The sequence below is a fragment of the Xylaria bambusicola genome (assembly GCF_022495145.1).
Source record: "Xylaria bambusicola strain CBS 139988 unplaced genomic scaffold F5B22scaffold_6, whole genome shotgun sequence".
NCBI lineage: Eukaryota > Fungi > Ascomycota > Sordariomycetes > Xylariales > Xylariaceae > Xylaria > Xylaria bambusicola.
This window is the reverse complement of record NW_025953559.1, coordinates 181,022-193,248: the sequence shown is the minus strand read 5'-3', so window position 1 is coordinate 193,248 and position 12,227 is coordinate 181,022. Positions and strand designations below refer to the sequence as shown.

Genomic DNA, 12,227 nt, shown 5'->3' with positions numbered 1-12,227 from the left:
CCAGGGCATTGTGATTGGGTCCTGTAGCCGACACATGATCTGCTGGGATGCTATCAGATATCGCATTGCATACGTTATCAGCTTCTTATGACACGAGAACCGGAACCTTCGAATAGCTCTCAGTGACTGGTTTCGGTGAGAAGGTTATGCGGGCTATTGATCGTCCGAAGTCCTACGCTCAGCCCACTTAGAACCCAATCTCTAGCCATAACAGGCAACAACGACGGATCCCACGATATAGGCAGGTACCATACCTATAATGGACTTGGCCACAAATACTACGTGCGGTTCACCGGCTGTTCCTGTGGCATGGGGTCCTATACGACCTTGAATCTGTTCTCGTTGTTTGGCGAACTCCTTTTGCTCTTGCTGCCGAGAGACGCGAGCTCCTACATGAGTGCAACGTTATCACTATGTCTCTCTACACCAGCGGGCACTTTACCGTAAGTCAACATACTCCCGCATATCCGCCCAGCGGTAGAGCGAGGCACTAGGCATTTGAGGCCAATCGTGGTCGTCAAGTGAGCGATATAGTTTATTTCAGTTGATTTATGATGAGAACGGTGCTCACCATAGGTTGGGTTGATACCACTATCATGAACTCGAGTTAGTTTTGCTACTTAGATTGAACTAGCAGTCGCCATCATGAGCATCTGTAGCTAACTCAAACTTATGTCAAGTTGGCGAGAAGCCGCGTGTCGTTCCGTTCTACAGAGATTGGCCCTGTGCAAATGCCATGCCGAGCAAATAACCAATGTGCTAAGCCGGCGATACTGTTAACGAGGTGTGCCAATATCGTGTCTTGGGGCAGAAGATGCTGCACTTTGTAATAACTACCAATACAATCCAGAGTGCCCAGCTGCGTCATGAGATTCATGACAATACAGAGTGCAAGTGCGCTGCAGGCGAACAGATCATGTGAGCACAGTCACTTTTACTGCTTAACTTCTATACCTTAGGCATATTAGCTACTAAGTTGGTGTTGCCTGCTGAATCACTTATGGCATTGCCATCACTAAATTGAGCAGACATGTTGTGATTACGAAGCCGATGTTGCAATAATAACTCCGGGTGAGGGGTTGCCTGCAATCCTGCTGTCGCTTGGCCCTGTTGAATGTAACCTGGGCAGGGTAACTAGCCGGGTCTAAGAACTGCATGCAACCCTAACCCAAGCCATCCATATAGTGTACTTAGTAAGTAGGTGTGTCTTGAACTGCCACTTTGAACGCCACATGAAGATTGTGGTGTGGGATTGTAACCCTACTGAAGCATGTCTCGTTTTAGCAAAATACCTTGCTTATAGTGGAGCCACATACTTAGGTACTATTACGAAACTTTCTGATCGCTATGGCGTTTTTGTTTCAAGGTAAGCCGGTCTACAAATAATGTCTAATTGGTATTAAATTTACCTCAGCGAAGGCTAGGCCCCTGAAAGCTGTTAGGATCTATGGGTGTGTCTAGGGTAAGCTAGTGTCTTCAAGAGTTGCCTAGAAACCATTTGTTCCTGTGTCTTCGTTCCACATTTACTTGCTTACTCGAAATATGTGCCAATATCAAAGGGCAATTCGGGTCTAATGAAGTACCTTCTAAATATCTTTGGAGCCGTAGAAGTATCGCCGGGGATTACCATACAACGATTCTTTAAATCCATCTCAAGATTCCCTGTAGTTAGAGGCTTGCATGCGAAATCCACTCCCCCAACAGGGCACTTTACCTCATATGAGTTGCATGATCTGAGTCAACGCTTTACCGTGATGTTCGAGTCAGCTGAGGTGAATGTTGTTAGTTTCCTCGTGATCCCTCATGTTGGGGATCATACAACGCAGCGTGACCGGCAGATAAACCTGATCTGCGGCATGTCAGACCGTAGCCGTAACCGCATTGAGCTAAACCATACATCTACGCTGTTGCAAAGAGAGGGGTTTTGTTATTGTGCTATTGTAAGATTGATGGCTAAGGAATGGGCAGGTCAGTGCTTTGGTCGATAAGCTGTAGTTACCTCTTATAAGTATTACCGAGTCAATACTAACACGTTTCTATGAGAGTCCTTGATTTAAACATATGAGTAGATCTCTGATCATCAATTTAGCCAGTATCTCAACTATGATGTGCTGATTTGCCCTTGACAATATCACCACAATGAATTCAACTTGTCTCCCGCCCATGTCTCCGTTCAAGTCACTGGACAAGTGTGACACCGGACCGACTAATTCAATTCTTGACGCCACTACGGCCATGTTAGAAAGCTTTGGCGATTGGCAAATCCGTTCTGATATCGTTTACCTTGACAACGGCGCATTTGGTGCTTGTCCCACGATTGTGGTTGAACAGCAGCAACATATCCGACGGTGGATTGAGGAGAATCCTCACGAATTCTTTGAGCGAAATTACATAAAGTCGTGGGAGAGCAGTAGAAAAGTTCTAGCCAGTTTTCTGCATGCCGATGCGGCGGACATAGTGTTCACTCCTGGGGCGACACAGTAAGGGTGATAAAGCGCTGCTTGCATATGAGACAAATTCATTGACAAAAATACAGTGGAATGAATGTGGTGATTCAGAGCCTGAATCTAGATAGTGGTGATGAGATAATCACTACAAACCATGCCTACAGCTCTGTTCGGCTTGTACTTGACCACATAGCCGAGAAACTCGGCGCGACGGTTGTCGTTGTCGATATTCCCCTGGAGGTACCTGGACCAGACGCTCTGCTACAGCGGATTCTATCTAGTGTCACGCCTCGAACGCGGTTTGCGATAATAGACCACGTTCCCAGCAGATCCGGATTAATATTCCCGATAAAGGAGATAGTCAGCGAACTTGCTAGTCTGAACATTGATACACTAGTGGACGGCGCACATGCACCAGGCATGATCCCTCTCGACGTCACCGACATCAACGCGGCATATTATGTCGCAAACTGCCATAAGTGGATGTGCGTGCCACGTGGGGTTGGCTTTCTTCATGTTCGACGGGATCGAGTGCAGAACATTAAACCGGTGGTCATTGCTCGATCACCATTCGTCGTGAATAAATCCAAGCATTCACATCTGGAGCATAGCTTCGGCTGGATGGGAACCTACTGCCCTTCTGCCCTCCTAACTTTGCCTACGTCTATCTCCTATCTCAGGACTGTCCTTCCAGGGGGCTATAATGGCTTGATATCCAGAAATCATGACCTCACAGTTCTTGCGCGGAGAATTGTTTGCAGGACTCTAGGCATCCCCCTCCCATGTCCCGACAACATGATTGGTGCCATGGCTACTATCCCACTTCCCGACTCTCCCGGGCCGGAGCAGGAGGGAATGTTGCCAATCCAACAAATTCTATGGAAAGAGCATGGGATAATAATCCCTATTTACTCCTGGCCAGCTTATCCAAAGAGGGTGATGAGATTATCTGTTCAAGCTTATAATTACTTGGATCAGTATCTCCGACTCGCCAACTGTCTCCGCTCTGTCTTGCATAATGAAAGACTTACCGTGCAAAAGACCCTGAACACATGGCCACTTAAGTCCTTGAAGCAACCAGACGCTTGGGGAAACACCAAAGAGCATGCATCCACGGAATACGCCTCGGCCTGTGGACACGCTGCCGAAAGCGGGGTCAACAGTATTGACTGTCTAACCACGCCGCATGACGACATTGAAAACCCGACGGTCTGGACTCTTGTAACACTAGCCCAGTCCAGAGTCCGGAGAATCATGCATGGCATTTTCAACTCCTACCCCGTGTCTCTCTATCCTACCGCTGGAGAAAATGAGACGCTGGCTGGCACAGCAAGTTCGTCCCATGCCAACTTAGAGTTGTCTAGGGTCACATACATGCTGAGTACTTTTAAGCGACGTAGACTTCCAAAGCTAATGGCCCCCGTTATTGCTCGTTTACTTGAGGCCGAAGACGTAGTTGGAAGCTGGGCCGACTCGGTAGATGTTCTACGAAATCAAGCCCAGATATTAACCCGCGCTATGGTATCTGAAATGGATGCTCCTCGAACGCCGAACGAGTATTCAGCTGACGCTAATAAGTTCGTTCAAAAAGTAGCAATATATGAACCAGAAAGTCACGATAGAAACCTGAGTCTGACATTCTGGCTTCGAGCATTAGCGGACTTCACCGTGAAAGGCCAATGGTCTCTCGCACGCATCACCTCGTTTCTGCAAATTCATGCTTTCCTCAAAGATCCAGTTGGTGGGCTACGCAGTGACTTCGTCATCCAGAGAGAACTATATTCCCTCCTTTTCAACAAGCTTAAGCCGGATTTTGAAGACATTAAGCATAGCCAAACAGTCTTGCAGGAGGTCGTCGCGCAGTTGGCTCTTGAATCGTCGTTCTTATCACAGCCCCTCATCCGCGATACTGCCTATGTTCATTTCATAGATGATCAGCAGCTTGTGTACAGCTATGTCGATATAGACAACTTAGCGAGGTCCGAATTTTCGTGTACAGATATCGTTATTGGAATGATTCAGGACATTATCGGCAACGCGAGTCGAGACGAATGTTTGATTGCGCCTATCACTGTAGCCAGCAGCTATCCAGTCTGCTCTAGCCATAACGGGCGCCCGGTCATCATCGATGGTAACAACCGCACTACGACTATTGCATTCTTAAGATTTGTCTCCAACTACGGAGTACCCAAATCTGAAGAGATGGGTAGTATTCAGGAACACTGCCGAGATTATGGACTCGGGCCAGTCTGCTTTGTAGATTTCTGCAAAGTACTGAGCGCGCTTTGGCAAAGCTACCCGAATATCATTGAACAGCTCAGACGGCCTGAGAATGTGGCCTTGTTCCGCAAAGTACGGCAACTGCCAGCTCTAGTTACTGAGGAATCGTCATTTTTCACAAAGACACTGCTGGATGTTGAAGAGAGCGTATTACAGCCAGTCCACCAAAGTATTTTTGCTACGGACGATCTGTTGGTGGCATTTCCGGGAAAGATGCAAAGCCATGGCCGAGCTAGAGGATTCATGGCGATGCCAATTCGTTAATATTAGCCACATAGGTATAAATAATTTGAGGTTTTCAGGGGCAGTTAAGTTTGTTTTTTTCTGTATTTAGCTTTGCTCTATAACAGTTTATATTTCCTCACGCCTGAGATATTGTACCGATCAATCTTTCATGGCCCAATCAGCAGCGGCTATTGCGTGAATCTTAGTTGTATCAAACATGGGCATTGGGCATCCGGCTTCTTCCACTAGTAGACCAATTTCAGTACACCCAAGAATCAAACATTCTGCACCTGCTTTTGCTAAGTCCCCGATGATCGTGTAGTAGGCCTGTCGTGAGGCTTCCGTGATGATTCCATTACAAAGCTCTTTGTAAATAATCGAATGAACAGTTTCGCGGCCTTCGTCTTCCGGGACAATAACACGTAATCCATACTTGTCAGCCAAACGAGCCTTATAGAAGTCTTTCTCCATGGTAAAACGAGTGCCTAGGAGCCCGACAGATTTGAATCCTGCTTTAAGAATGCAGTCTGCCGTAGGATCGACGATATGAATTAAGGGTAACTGCGAGGCTCCCTCGATGCCGTGGCTCACGAAGTGCATGGTGTTGGTGCAGAGGACTATGGCATCAGCACCAGCGAGCTTGAGCTTGGTGGCGGCAGTGTCGAGGAGAGCGCCCGCCTCTTCCCACTTCCCCGCATGTTGTAGTTCCTCGATCTCGGCGAAGTCAAACGAGAAGACTATGCAGCGAGCAGAATGTAACCCGCCCTGGACATGGCGCACGCGCCGGTTGATCTCCTGATAGTATGTAGTAGTAGACTCCCAGCTCATGCCGCCGAGCAAGCCTAGGGTTTTCATTGTGTACCTTGCTGTAAATCGCCGTTCGAGTCTATGAAATGTTCCACGTTGATAGCCAGGAAGCAGAGATACACAGAGGCTTAGTTGGACGTGTAAACGAGGACGGACGAGTTTGGTCTGCTGACCACTTCCCGTCCCCGCCATCTCCATACAGTGATAAGGCGTACAAGTTGGACGGAGTACTTCCCGCTGACAGGGGAATGTGCGCTAGTGTATGCAAGGATCTATGGCCGCGTCTTCTGAAGATCAGGGCATCCTTAGATGTATCAATACTTAGAGACTATGACGCTGCTTTCTCGTTCTTCTCACCAATCGCAGGTGAAGGAAAGGTGCATAAGGCCAGAGTAATGCACGCTGCCGGAGTGTGGCCGCAGCACATTCGAACCATAGTAGCCATCATGTAGGGCGAATGCTACGTCCGGATCCTCTGCACGCTGATTACCGATTTTCCTAGTTTAGCAGTTGCCATCTGCAACCCTGGTGTTGCAATCTCGATCGGCAGTTATCAACCACATGACAAAGCAGAAAGGCTAGTTTGGCGCCCAGAGATAAGCCTTCCAGGATATCCGGACCGATCCCAATCTGCCTCACGTAGGGACGCTATACTGCACTACAAGCTTGGACAATTCTCAGAGGAACTTGAAGTTTCATTAGAGTGTGGTCAAGGCTTGGATAGGCCTCGTCAGGCAACCAGGGCAAAATGGACGAGAGACTACATGGGTAGAAAGTATCCCCCTTCCTAGCAACTGCATTGGTGATCCACGCCCTGTTTTCCAGGAGGGTTAAAGCTACAGAGCTGGCAATTAGTACGCTAAGACTAATTGCCAAAGTTGACTCTTACTAAGTAAGAAGTGAGCATTCTATTCTTACTGGCCCCAGCTTTTAGAATTGGCTTAAGATATAACAGTAGATGACTTACATGTACATCCTTAGTTAGGAATAGAGAACGAATCAAATGCCATAGGCCTATACTCAACAAATACACATGATCGGTACTGCCAGCGGGCATTTTCAGTGGGCACTACAATCAAGAACATCAGTAGCCAAGGACTGTGGTCGGCTCTAATATTATTGAGTCAATCTAAAATAAAAAAGGAAGTGAAGATATTTGCTATAGTAAATGCTAGACAACCCAGGTACTACCGCTGACACCATCATACCCCTAAAGTCCCCCCAGCCACACAAGCCACAATACCACCATCTCCCATGACAAGCTCTCTGATGTCTATCCATGCCGTCTTCCACCCAACTTTTCGACCATTGATAAGCAAGAATTTAGCGACCTTCTTCTGTAGTTATTGTACTATGCAAGAAGATTCTGGTCGGGAACTACGCCGAGAAAAGCCTATTCTTCTCCCCGAACTAGTGACTCTAGGCAGACGACGCAGGCGACCTGGGATTGCTGCTGTAGCTTCAACAGTCATCAAGGGTGTTGTATCCAGCGCTGGGGAGGTAACATCAACAGCCATGTTAGGTAGGGATAGGGTAGGCACCCCTGACTTGGCCGTTCCGTCCTCCTGAGTAACAGCTGACTCTTCTTCAGCTTGTTTCTTGGCCAGTTCCATAAGGTATATGGCATAACGACTCTGCTTGTTATGAATTCCACATTCCGTCTTCTGCTGACCCTTCCAGCGACCATTACGCTCATCTTCACCATCAGCCACAGGTTGCGTGGAATGCCAGTCACCAACGCTCTTATATCCTCTGTCTAAGAGCACGTTGTAAGGTACATTGTTGTCTATGATGTATTGGTGCACTTGGTCAAAGGACCATTGCGCAAGAGGATTGATCTTAACAACGCCCCTCTCGTGATCCATCTCCACGATGGGAATATTTCCTCGGGCTGCGCCTTGAGACCTTCTGCGCCCTGTGAGCACTGCAGCGACATCGAGCGTATGATAAGATCGCTGTTGAGGCTCAACCTTGGCCAAATAGTCATACCGCTCGCTATTAAACTCCCACAACTTGTTGCCGTATCGCTCTTCGAACTCCGAGGCGGTACTGCAACCATTGGGCAGGAAGGTATGAACTTGTATGCCAGGATAGCGTTCCTTCACGCGCTCTATTAGCTGATGCGTCTCCTGGAAATGATATAACGTATCCAGGAAAATGACTTCTACGGGCGAAGCGCCCGGAGTCTCAGCATGGAACTTGGACAGCATGTCTAGAGTGACCAGCCCAGTCAGGCCGAATGCCGTGGTTTGGTAAAGATTGGGGAAAAGGAGTTTGCTGGTACGCAGGATGTCCTGCGGAGAAAGTTTCTCAAATTGCTCGTTTAGATGCTTCAGGTGAAGCTCTGTGAGCTTGACTTTTGGTGGCATCGAGAATGACTCGAAAGAGGAGCGTCGTGAAGCGTACCCGGAATCGGGCTGTTCATAACGGTGAATTTCCATTATGTTTGCGAACACGTCTGTAGTTGAGCTTTTTTGATAATGGGATAAAAATATTTGAGGCGGAAAAAGAAGGATGGAAGATCAATGTTACTCGCGTTTTAAGGCGCTTAGTTCAGGGGCAAATACAGGAACACGGCATATAAGAATGTCATAGATACTAAGTCTTCTTGACTGGATGAATCTTGGTTATTTATTGTATATAAATATTCTGGAAGGCGAGGAATTACTTAGACGAACTTTGCCCTCACACTCATAGACTCCTAAGTATGCCAGCATGACAGCCCCCTGGTAGCAAATTACCTCCATCAGCGTGAGTCCGTTACATGTGCATCATTGAGAATGACCCCTAATCTTCGAACCGTGCTGTTGATTGTATCTCGTGACGATATTTCCCACAGTCTTTTTACACTGCAAAAACACACTGTCCAAACTCACGGTAGCCACGGTTCGAGTTATCCTCCCCACACACATAGCTCGCCTGACCCCATCACGACCCGTTCTACACACCACACTGCGCCCAAATATCTTGGCTATAATTTGTTCCCTACTTCCACTCAACATTTGAAAATCTTGTAGAAAGTCTGTATACTGTATGAAACTGTGGCTGCTTATAGGGAAAGGGTCAGGTGAAGGGGTCAAGGGAGTCCGGGGATCCATAGCCAAGAATCTCGAAGCTGTGACCCTTGATGTAACCATATCTGTGATGGCACGGCTTCAATTCTCGCCACAATGGCCGGTATCATCTCATCCGAGCTCGGAGGCAACTGGGCATTAAATATCAAAGAAGGGATCTTGCACCAGGTGATCTTCTAGGTGCGACACAAGTCTACGACAGCCACTTGAACACCCCCTCTTGGACTTGTAAATTAGTCTTGGCACTTCCCTTTTGTCAAAATAGTCTTTTACGAAACTCGGGACAAAATGAGCGCTTTAAGTGAGAGTACCCAGTTATCGCCAAATACACGGGGCTCTGTATACCAGACCGAGCAGGGCACCATTTATTATGGCTCTCGTCGTAATGAGCACCAATCGAAGCAAGCTCCCAATGACGATGATAAAGGGCGGCAGAAAATATCACGCTCCAAATCCGCAGGCAATCGGCCTGTTACTGTCAGCTACTCGACATTTGGGGGGCAACAAAACGAATACATGCCGTTATTATCGACACAAGAACTAGATCAGCGGCAATGGATCATTGAACCTGCTGAGTCTGGGTTTCTGAGACTTGTTCAAAACTTCGATTTCAAGTGGTACGGCTCTACCATGGGCACGGGCATCGTGTCCATTCTGCTGTTCACCTTCTCGAACATTTACACCCCGGCTAGCGCAATACTGTTTCGACTCAGTGTCATCTTCTATGCTTTCAACATACTATTATTTTCTGCTATCTTCGTGATGACTGCATTAAGGTACTTCTTATACCCGAGACTGTTCATCATGATGGTAAGCGACCCAGGCCAGGCAATGTATTTAGGTACCTTTCCTATGGGCTTTGCGACTATAATCAGCATGACCGTCAACGTTATGGTCCCGCAATTTGGGGATTCCTGGGCTCAAGCCGCTTGGGTCTTCTGGTGGATCGACGTAGCTGTTAGTATGGCTACAGCACTCGGAGTCCCATGGCTACTGTGAGTCAACTCTCACCTTTTAGCTAAAATTTCTGTGCTAATTGAGTGGTGTATTATAGCCAGGTCAGACACCACGAAGTGACCGACCTCGGGAAGATGACAGCTGGTTGGCTTCTCCCAATAGTGGCTCCCATCGTTGCGGCAGCTACTGGGAGCGTTGTTGCGTCAGTTCTTGACCCAGATCGTGCACTTGTCACAATTCTGACGAGCTACGTCATCCTCGGAACTGGCTTACCGGCAGCCCTTTCAATCATCGTCATCTATTTCATTAGGGTGGCGACCAAGAAGCTCCCACCAACGGAGCACATGGTCAGCACTTTTCTGCCTCTAGGCCCTCTCGGTCAAGGCGGATTCGCAGCCCAGAAACTTGGTGAACAAGCCCTGCGTATATTCCCACTAACTAGTACCTTACCTGCCATAAACGAACAAGGAAGGCTGCATGCTGGGGAGGTCCTATACACCATGGGCTTTCTGACTGCAGTTACACTTTGGGGGTTTGGCCTTATGTGGTTGTTCTTCGCTTTGCTGTCAGTGACAAGACAAAAGGTCCCATTCAGCCAGGGGTGGTGGGCGTTCACTTTCCCCTTGGGTGTCTTCGCTATGTCCACTCTTACTATGGGGTTGAACTTGCCTTCGCCTATGTTCCAGGCTTTAGGCACGCTATTTGGATCGGTAGTCATGGTAATGTGGCTGGTGGTTGTTCGTATCATGGCATCTAGGTTGCTTGGTGGTCAGGCGCATACTATCTTTTTCGCTCCAGAAGTTACTGGGGCGTATAACAAGCGGCCAGATAGACCATTGTTGGATAGATGTGAAGATATATAAAAGGCAACGATAGGATTTGGTTAAGTGAAGGGACCTATGGGTATTATTTGATACGACCCCCATGAACTTTTCGCCCCTACACCTGCAATAGCTACAAAAACGAAGCATATTTTCATATATAAATTCATCAGTTATTGCCTTTCATAAATCAGGAAAAGTTAAATTTATTAAACAAAGAACCTTTCTTCAAATTTCACACCTCATGTTGTAAAGATTAGAGGAGCAAAGCTGCCCTGTGGAGTTTGCGAAGTAATGGACTCACTCACCGCAACTACTTTCACAAGGTCTGGCATTCTTTTTCTCAATGGAAGTCTATTTATAGTTTCAATATCTGTTTCTCTATATATTCTACTATCGCAAGAAGGCTGTTAAATGTTAGAGATTATCACAAGCGGGATCAAATTCTAGTACCCGGTTTCCAGAGGCAAATCTAGTAGTCCAGCATCTGTCAAATGTCGAACGAAGATTAAACTAGCTCTGTACACATGTTGAGAAGTTTCCAAGAACGAGATAGCAATGTAATTGACTGTTTTAAAGCTGAAAATGAAGGACGAAGCTGAGATAGCGTTTTGGATTTGTGGAGATTTCCTATCATAGATGTACAACGGGAGAGGTGATAAACATTATCTTAACGGTGATCCTATGCTTTTCATTGCATCCGCTAAACCCTACCAACTCAAATCTCAACACGCAAAGAGAAAAGCCGTTATTGTTTCCATGGTATCATACCCCTCTGACGGCTGTGTTTGCCTAACGGTTCACGGTTGTCTAGCTCATCTTTATTCCGGCCCCAATCGCTCAATTTGGGTGCGAAGAATGATGCGGTTGACGTGTTGCCACATCTATAACACATCATCATAACACCCAAGTGTATGCATTGCCTATTCTTTATGGTGTGACTTTCAGATAGGCTCTGGCTTGGCATGTTCAATAAAATGGTCTCGTCGGGCCCAAGCAACCGCTCTTCTATGTGATTGGTGTCACCAGAGGCCCTGGCTATGGCTGCACCAGCGACGATAGCAATAGCAGGAAGACCCCGGATGATGAGGGGGAGCCCTGCTTCAATGTTGGATAATTTGGCAAGTTTGGTCAGTTCGGTTTTGAGTGCCATGCGAGTTCTATCGACAGGCTTAGCCATAGCGGATGCCAGGAGACAAAGCGAAGTACTGCGATCGAAAGCCGAGACTTAAAGACGAAAATATAGTGAGCGTTATTTTTAGCGTGATGGTGAGCATGTCCACTCCGATAGATGGTGATGCTACATTGTTCATCCATCCAAGTCTGCCCGATGTAGTAGATGTAGTAGCTGAGCGTGAGGCGGTGCATGCAGCCACGAGTGCTTACTATAAGCCTCCAGGCGGGCTCTATCGGGCCGAGCCGCTGCACAATCTCATATCCTCTAATTTAGCCTTCATATCATTTGTAGTCCCGCGACAGTCAAGCGTCTTTGCCCAGTCGCATAGGAAACAATTACACGTAGCAAGTTCTTCTGTCAATGGAATCTCGTGGTCGATAACAACAAGGTTAAAGCAGGCTAACTCTCTATACTTATAGGAATGACCCGCATCCGCCAC

The 12,227-nt window shown here is 47.3% G+C and overlaps 5 protein-coding genes across 5 annotated transcripts; 2 read left to right on the top strand and 3 right to left on the bottom strand.

Annotated features, from left to right (window-relative positions):
• Window positions 1-2,139: 2,139 nt before the first annotated feature.
• F5B22DRAFT_643102 (pyridoxal phosphate-dependent transferase) lies at window positions 2,140-4,991 on the top strand (the record flags this gene model as incomplete). The annotated part of the gene is made up of 2 exons (XM_047978213.1): window positions 2,140-2,480; window positions 2,537-4,991. 2 exons carry the CDS (start codon window positions 2,140-2,142, stop codon window positions 4,989-4,991), a joined length of 2,796 nt encoding a protein of 931 aa, XP_047834098.1.
• Window positions 4,992-5,021: 30 nt separating this feature from the next.
• F5B22DRAFT_592723 (Asp/Glu/hydantoin racemase) lies at window positions 5,022-6,110 on the bottom strand. Its single transcript, XM_047973953.1, has one exon. The coding sequence runs from the start codon at window positions 5,955-5,957 to the stop codon at window positions 5,112-5,114; it is 846 nt and encodes a 281-aa protein (XP_047834097.1). The 5' UTR covers window positions 5,958-6,110; the 3' UTR covers window positions 5,022-5,111.
• An 849-nt stretch (window positions 6,111-6,959) lies between these two features.
• F5B22DRAFT_660443 (Phosphoadenosine phosphosulfate reductase family-domain-containing protein) lies at window positions 6,960-8,337 on the bottom strand. Its single transcript, XM_047980288.1, has one exon. The coding sequence runs from the start codon at window positions 8,198-8,200 to the stop codon at window positions 7,103-7,105; it is 1,098 nt and encodes a 365-aa protein (XP_047834096.1). The 5' UTR covers window positions 8,201-8,337; the 3' UTR covers window positions 6,960-7,102.
• Window positions 8,338-9,121: 784 nt separating this feature from the next.
• F5B22DRAFT_660440 (voltage-dependent anion channel-domain-containing protein) lies at window positions 9,122-10,653 on the top strand (the record flags this gene model as incomplete). The annotated part of the gene is made up of 2 exons (XM_047980287.1): window positions 9,122-9,828; window positions 9,888-10,653. 2 exons carry the CDS (start codon window positions 9,122-9,124, stop codon window positions 10,651-10,653), a joined length of 1,473 nt encoding a protein of 490 aa, XP_047834095.1.
• Window positions 10,654-11,107: 454 nt separating this feature from the next.
• Window positions 11,108-12,061, bottom strand: F5B22DRAFT_592720 (uncharacterized protein). Its single transcript, XM_047973952.1, has one exon. It carries the CDS (start codon window positions 11,789-11,791, stop codon window positions 11,360-11,362), a length of 432 nt encoding a protein of 143 aa, XP_047834094.1. The 5' UTR covers window positions 11,792-12,061; the 3' UTR covers window positions 11,108-11,359.
• Between the last annotated feature and the right edge of the window lie 166 nt (window positions 12,062-12,227).

Excerpts from the sequence above, each read along its gene's own strand:
- F5B22DRAFT_592720 (XM_047973952.1), bottom strand. The coding sequence starts at position 11,791 with ATGGCTAAGCCTGTCGATAGAACTCGCATGGCACTCAAAACCGAACTG.
- F5B22DRAFT_660443 (XM_047980288.1), bottom strand. The coding sequence starts at position 8,200 with ATGGAAATTCACCGTTATGAACAGCCCGATTCCGGGTACGCTTCACGA.
- F5B22DRAFT_592723 (XM_047973953.1), bottom strand. The coding sequence starts at position 5,957 with ATGGAGATGGCGGGGACGGGAAGTGGTCAGCAGACCAAACTCGTCCGT.